General features: G+C 38.5%; 1 protein-coding gene across 1 annotated transcript; it reads left to right on the top strand.

Moving 5' to 3' along the window:
• The first annotated feature begins 2,966 nt into the window (after positions 1–2,966).
• LOC142172664 (uncharacterized) lies at positions 2,967–4,689 on the top strand. The gene is made up of 2 exons (XM_075236330.1): positions 2,967–3,385; positions 4,596–4,689. Exons 1-2 carry the CDS (start codon positions 2,967–2,969, stop codon positions 4,687–4,689), a joined length of 513 nt encoding a protein of 170 aa, XP_075092431.1.
• The last annotated feature ends 3,001 nt before the right edge of the window (positions 4,690–7,690 follow it).

The following is a 7,690-nucleotide window of genomic DNA, read 5'->3' as shown; positions in this document are numbered from 1 at the left end:
ATTGGGGAGTGGTCAACCAAGGCCCACTTCCATGAGGCTACAAATGGCGGACAGAACAATGAAGAGACCATTGGGGATCATTGATGATGTGTTAGTTCGGATCAACAAGTTCATACTTCCCGCGGATTTTGTGATTCTTGACTACGAGGTTGACTATGAGGTGCCGATCATATTGGGGAGACCTTTCCTAGCTATAGGGAAGGCTTTAGTTAATGTGGAAGCAGGGGAGCTCACCTTCCGGGTGGGTGATGAAAAAGTTGTGTTCCATGTCTGCAAGTCAATGAGGCAGCCAAATAGCAACGAAGTATGTTCATTTGTAGATCTTGTGACCGAGGTGATTGTTGAAGACACCAATGTTGTGATTAATGTGGAGGAATCTTTGGAAGCTGTGTTGTTGGACCATGATGTGACTGAGGATGAAAGCTTAGTTAAATGTATCAATGCTTTACAAGGAATGGGTTCATATACATATTAGCCCCGGAAACTTTCCTTGGATCTTGAGAACCGAAAGACTCCACCAACAAAGCCCTCTATTGAGGAACCTCCCACATTGGAGTTGAAGCCTTTGCCTTCACACCTCAGGTATGAATTTTTGGGCCCTTGTTCAACTTTACCTATTTTTCTTTCCTCGTTCTTAACTAACATACAGGTAGATGACACCATTGCGGTTCTCCAAAGAAGGAAGAATGCAATTGGATGGACTATAGCTGATATTTGGGGATAAGCCCCGCCTTTTGCATGCACAAAATTATTCTTGAGGATGATGCCAAACCCTCCGTGGAACATCAAAGAAGGTGAATGAGGCCATGCAAGAGGTCGTCAAGAAAGAAATTATCAAGTGGCTAGATGCAGGGGTTATGTACCCTATTTCGGATAGTTTATGGACTCCACCGGTACAATGTGTGCCGAATAAGGGGGTATGACTGTGGTCACAAATGAGTAAAATGAGTTGATTCCCACTAGGGCTATCACCGGATAGAGGGTATGCATGGATTACCGGAAGCTGAATAAAGTGACCCGCAAAGACCATTTTCCATTGCCCTTTCTTGACCAAATATCGGATAGACTTGCCGGGCGTGGTGCCTACTATTACTTTTTGGATGGGTACTTAGGTTACAACCAGATTTTGATTTCACTAGAAGACCAAGAGAAAACCACCTTCACATGTCCGTATGGCACCTTTGCATTCTCACGGATGCCATTTGGTTTGTGTAATGCACTAGCTACCTTTCAGCGGTGTATGATGGCAATATTTACGGATATGGTGGAGGACTTCCTTGAAGTGTTCATGGATGATTTTAGTGTTGTGGGTGACTCCTTTGAAGAATGCTTGGGCAATCTTGACAAAGTGCTGGCCCGATGTCAAGAGACCAATCTAGTGCTTAATTGGGAAAAGTGCCTCTTTATGGTCGATGAGGGCATTGTCCTCGGCCATAAGATCTCAAAGAACAGTATCGAAGTGGACAAAGCAAATATTGAAGTGATTTCAAAACTCCCTCCTCCCACTTCCGTCAAGGGAGTTAAGAGCTTTCTTAGGCATACGGGGTTCTATCGTCGGTTCATCAAGGATTTCTCAAAGGTGGTGAACCCTTTGTGCAAGTTGTTGGAAAAGGATGCAAAGTTTGTGTCCAATGATGATTGCATGAAATTTTTGAGCTTCTCAAGTATAGATTGACTACCACTCCCATCATTACCGCACCCAATTATAGCTTACCATTTGAGCTCATGTGCGATGATAGTGACGTTACGGTAGGAGCGATTTTGGGGCAAATGATCAACAAGATATTTCATTCGGAGTACTATGCAAGCAAAACGATAAATGATGCCCAGGTCAATTATACAGTGACTGAGAAAGAGTGATTAGCCATTCTCTTCGCCATGGAAAAGTTTAGGTCATATCTCATGGGTACCAAAGTGATTGTGCACACCGATCACGCGGCACTCCGTTGCTTGATGACAAAAAAGGACTCTAAGGATAGGTTGATGAGATGGGTTCTTCTGCTTCAAGAGTTTGACTTTGAAATTATTGATCGAAAAGGGAGTGAAAACCAAGTGGCAGACCACTTGTCCCGCTTGGAAAAGGAGGGGAGGCCCCATTATGGCCTCGAAATTAATGATTCGTTTCCAGATGAACAACTCCTCTCTGTGTCTTTGAATAGTATGCCTTGGTTCACCGATATAGCTAAATTTCTTGTGACTGGCATTGTTCCGAGTGATCTTTCTTCTAACCAAAGGAAGAAACTTAAACGGGACAGCTTGGATTATTACTGGGATGAGCCATATCTTTTCAAGATTTGTAATAATGGTGTGATCTGGAGATGTATTCCGGAAGAGGAGCAAATGAGTATTCTTGATGCTTGCCATTCCTCGCCCTACATTGGTCATCATGGTGGGGTGATAAATGCTTCAAAGGTTCTTAACTGTGGATTTTATTGGCCTACCCTGTATAAAGATGCTGGTGAGCTTGTTAAGAGATATGATGAGTGTCAGAGAGCTGGTGGAATTTCTAAGAAGGATGAAATTCCCCTCACCACTATTCTTAAGATTGATATTTTTGACGTGTGGGTCATCGACGTCATGGGGCCTTTTGTGAGTTCATGTAGTAACACTTACATTTGGGTTGTTGTTGATTATGTTTCCAAGTAGGTTGAAGTTGTGGCTTTGCCTAACAATGAGGCACGGAGTGTGGTGGCGTTCTTAAAGAAAAACATCTTCACAAGGTTTGGCACTCCAAGGGCGATCACTAGTGATGGAGGTTCTCATTTTTGTAACAAAGCCTTCGATAATTTACTTTCCAAGTATGGTGTCAATCATACGGTGTCACCCCCTTATCATTCCCAGGCTAGTGGGCAAGTTGAAGTCTCCAATAGGGAGATAAAGAGCATATTATCAAAACTGTAAATGCAAATTGGACTGATTGGTCAAGGAAACTGGATGATGCTTTGTGGGCTTACAGAACTGCATAAATGACTTTGATTAGTACGTCTCCGTACCGATTGGTCTTTGGGAAAGCATGTCATCTTCCGTTTGAGTTCGAGCATAAGCCCATGTGGGCTCTAAAGAAGTTAAACCTTGAATGCGATGTAGCTGCAAATCTTTGGGTGGAGCAACTAAATGAACTTGATGAGTTCCACTTCCATGCTTATTCTAGCTTGTCCTTGTATAAGGACAAGATGAAGTACTTACATGACAAATATTCCCGAAGAAAGGAATTCAAGAAGGGTGACTTGGTTCTTCTATTCAACTGTCGGTTACGACTGTTTCTAGGAAAGCTCAAGTCAAAATGGAGTGGCCCTTTTAAAGTGGTGCATGTAACTCCGTTTGGAGCTCTTGATTTGAAAAACAAAAATGGTGAAATTTTTCGAGTGAAGTATTATCTTGGCAAGTTTGATTATAGCCACGTGGTGGCAATGATCCATTTCAAGTGATTGATAATAAGATGCGTCGTGCCGCGACGCTAAATCAGGCACTTCTTGGGAGGCAACCCATGTGTTTTTCTTTCTTTTTGATTTTCTTCTTAGTTTAAGCTTTATTTTGGACTAACTCACTGTGAAATTTGTGTAGGAATTGTTTGTGCAGTGTAGGAGTGTTGCTGGAAAAATTTACCTAAGTATGGGGAATTACGCTGATCGCACTCAAAATTTCGCGATCAGCGGGTGCTTTTTGCGGGGCGTAAATGGTCAGCGGACTTGAAAAGTCCAGAATAGCAACTCTGAAGTTGTATTTGTGTCCGCGGTTGGAATTTCGCGGTTCGCATTACTCTTTTGTGGCCGCGCTTATTTTTTCGCTCTCAGCGGTCCAGTCTGCAACAACTCTTCAAATCAGGTATAAGAACGCTCCTGCGGTACAATTTCGCGGTCGCGTTCAGGTAATTTTGTGGGGTCTACAACTGTTAAGTATAAACAGGTAATTTCCCACCGAGATATAGCATTGTTCATCATCGTTTCTATGGCTTTCAATTTCACTTTCACTAATCAAGAGCCAAATTTCCTTTCAATCACACAACTAGTATGTTCATAGTTTTGTGTTAGTTTTATTTCTTTCTTTTCTTTTATATTAGTTTAACTTTTTCTTTTTAAGTAAGGTTTATACATGCCAGAATCACAATCATGCTTAATTAATGCTAAAAATTTGTGTGGGTACTTGTTTTGCATGCCTAATGGGGGAGAGGGTTGTTCAATATTCCTGTTCATTACTTAAAATTCTTGCACTAAGTGAAACCCTAGGTTAAAAATGTTCCTCAGTGCCCGTGCTTTTTCAATTTCACGGACCGCGGTTCATTTTTTGCGGTCCGCAACCCCTAATTTATGGGAAATGTGTGTGTAAGTTCACAGTCCGCGGTTACTTTTTCGCGGTTCGCAGTTGACCTTTCGCGACCGCATCTACTTTTTTGCGGTCTGCAGTGAGAAAATTTCAGAGAGTTGGTAGTCTAATCCCAATTCCTTCGCGGTCCGTAGTTGCTTCTTTGAGGTCGCGGCCATTTTTTCGCGGTCTGTGGTGCCTGTTCTTAAAAGTAGTTTCTGCATTTCAACTGCAATGTTTTAATTCACTTGTAGCTTTGTTTTTGATAGGTCTTCTTTGCTTGTTTGCTGCAGACAATGGTCCGATCCCGAGGTGGAAGCAATAAAGGTAAAGGGAGGACAGAACCTTCCTGAGACAGGGGAAAAAGCAAGACCATGTTACCACTAGCAGTCCAAAAGTCCATTGGGAAGGTGCGAGCTGCCATCGAAGCTGCGGATAGAGCAGCGGACCACTCAGATACGAGTGAGTATGTCCCTTCCCGAGAAGCTTCAAAAGGTGACTCTGTGCCCACCCATGTCCCCACAGATTTCTCGAGGAAATACTAGTTGAGAGATGAAACTACCTCTCCTTCTGAGTTAATTTAGTTCTTAATAATAATTTAAGTATTTTAATAATTTAGTTCTAGAAAAATAAAAGAAGAAAGAGAGCAAAAATACAAAGAAAAATCGGATTGGGCCATTTCTTCAAATTTCAACCCCAAGCCCAAACAATTGTCCAATCTTCCCCATGACCCGGTCCATTTCAAACCGAGTCGACCCAATCCATAACCTAACACCCCCTATCTTTCATTTCAAAAAAAAAACAAAGCAAAACAAAACAAAAAAAAAAGGAAGAAAACCCTAAAAATCCCTCTCTCTCATCCGCCCCCCCCCCCCTTTCTCTTTCTCTCTTTTCTTCTTCTTCTTCTTCTTCAAGCATCCAAACACCCCATCCATGGCTGCCCTTCCCCCGCCTCTTCTCCTTCACATACACACACACACAACCACGGCAACACAACACACACACACCCGCCGCCCGTGTTTCTTCTTCTTCTTCTTCAAGATCACGAGTGTTTCTTCTTCTTCAAGTTCACGTTGATCGTTGCTTCTTCTTCTTCCACACTTCATGATGTTGCGTGACTGCTTCGTCCAGCATCTACTGCTGCTCACGTTTTGCGTTGCTGCTGCCCCGTCCGGCATCATTTCCACAGTTGTCCGCTACCTCTCCTTCAAGCTCTTCGTTTGTCCGTTCGTGATCGTCTTCGGTGTCAAATGATTTTGGTGCGATATTTGTTTCCGGGAAGATTTGTTTCCATTCAAGTTCGTCATTGTTTCGATCCGGTTAGTGGGTTTTTGAGTTTCATTTTTGTCCATAATTTGTTTGATATTTTTCGGATCCAAAATCGATAAATGATTCAATTCTTGTTTTGTTTGTTCATCATTGAAATAATTTTTTTTTTTAGTTTGTTCATATGTTTGGTTGATTTAATTTTCAGATTCAAATGAAAATTTAATTAATTGATTTTCAGTTTATTTCATGTTAATTTAATTTTTGTAAAAAAGGAATTGTTAGTTTAGGTTTAATATTGTTAGATTTAGTTTAAATCGCTTGAATCCATTGTTTGTTTAATATAGATTTCATTCATGATCATGTATCTTTGTTATATTTTTTTTTGTTGGATTTAATTAAGAAAGATTAATTGATTATTTGAAGATTAGTGATTTGAATATATTTATTTGTTTTGTTTAAGTTCAATTCGAAATTTGAATAAAGTTTGTTATTGTGGTTGAATCTTTTCATTCATGTTCATACTTTGTTTGATTGATCTTGAATCCGAAATTTGTATAGCTTGATTTCTTGTTTACCATTTATGATTATTTCTTGAATTTGTCTCATAATCTTGTTTAAAGTTTAATATAGGAATTGTTTGTTGTAATGTTGTTAGAGTTGATTTTAAGTTCAATATTATTGAATTTAGAAATCTAAATATACTTGTTTGATTGTTGTTGTTGAATCCGAAAATAGGTTTGTTGTTGCTAAAAATATTGTTCAATCAAATTTTAGTTGTTCTTTATTGTGCAATTTGTGTTCATGTGATTTGTTGTTGAAATGTTGAAGAAATCATGTTCATGAGATTTGTTGTTTGAATTTATGTAGAAATTGGTCATATTGACTATATTTTGGTTGAGTTTGATTAATTGATTTGTTATAGCTGATGGGGTAATTTGGTAAATCGCAGTACGTTTGGGGGTAAAATAGTAATTGCAATAAGGTCGGAGGGGTAGTTTAGGAATTGTACATTTTGTAATTTTTTATGTGAAGCATGGGGGACAAAATGAAATGGGGTGGGTTGTGATATAGTTATTTAATATAAAGGGGGGACAAGACAAATTTTAGTGTGGGGGAATCTTGTATTTGTTTATGTTAGGCATGGGGGACAAAATATAATGGGGTGGTGTGATATATTTATTTAATGTAATGGGGATGAGTGGGAAGATAATGGGTTTGGTAGAGAAAGGGATTTGATTTTAATTGATTAAAGAGTTGGGATTATATATAGGAAGTCTTGAAAGACACATAGACGGACAGAGAGAGATTAGAGAAAAAAAGAGCTGAACATTTATTCCGAAAAAACATTGAAACTCTCAAGAAAAGAAAAAACATACAAAGAAAATAAAAAAAAAAGTTGAAAATTAGAAGAGAAAGTAGTACACACCTGATAAATATTCTTGTATACAGGTGTAGAAATTAAGGGTTGAAGATTAACTAGCCTTTCAAAAATCTGAAAATTTCCCTTGGTTTCTGTCCGTTATTTTCGGCATTCCTGAATTTTATTTTGAATTTTTCAAATCTGTCACTGGGTTTTTCGTTGACTGGTTATTGATGGTTATTGTTGTTGTTGTTGTGTTACGTATTACGTTGCTGACTTTCTTCTTCTTATATTGACAATATCAGGTACACAACTGTAATTTTGGCATTTTGTAAGCTGAAATGAAGAATGGAGTGTTAAATTTTTAATTTAGTTTTAATTGTTTTTGTATTGTATTTAGGTTATTCATGTATTATTATTCTATAAATCACTGTCATTTGGCATAACTAGGCATATTATAGTGACATATTAAATAACGCCTTAACCGGATTATTAGGAAATATATTTAAGCCTGATTACTAATTAAAACTGTTTAATAATAAAAATAGAAGAAATAACGTAAAAATGGCGTTATTGAATCAGTTTGGCAAAAATTGAATAAGTTCCTTATTCATAAGGTTTTTCGTCAACGTTAAGTTAATCGGAATCATGTAGTTAATTTCAGTTAAAACATGAATTAGTTTGCGAATCAAGTATTAGGACATGATGTGAATTAAAACAAAGTTAGTTAAGGTTAAATTGTTTAATTTTTTAGAAATA

Source organism: Nicotiana tabacum, chromosome 18 (assembly GCF_000715075.1).
Source record: "Nicotiana tabacum cultivar K326 chromosome 18, ASM71507v2, whole genome shotgun sequence".
Lineage (NCBI taxonomy): Eukaryota > Viridiplantae > Streptophyta > Magnoliopsida > Solanales > Solanaceae > Nicotiana > Nicotiana tabacum.
Note: the sequence above shows the minus strand (reverse complement) of the source record. Positions and strands in the feature narration are given on the sequence as shown.

Bases quoted from the DNA above. Each gene is read 5' to 3' on its own strand.
- LOC142172664 (XM_075236330.1), top strand. From the start codon at position 2,967: ATGACTTTGATTAGTACGTCTCCGTACCGATTGGTCTTTGGGAAAGCA. The intron at 3,386-4,595 runs GTTTGATTATAG...TGTTTGCTGCAG, and splicing joins GTGAAGTATTATCTTGGCAA to ACAATGGTCCGATCCCGAGG.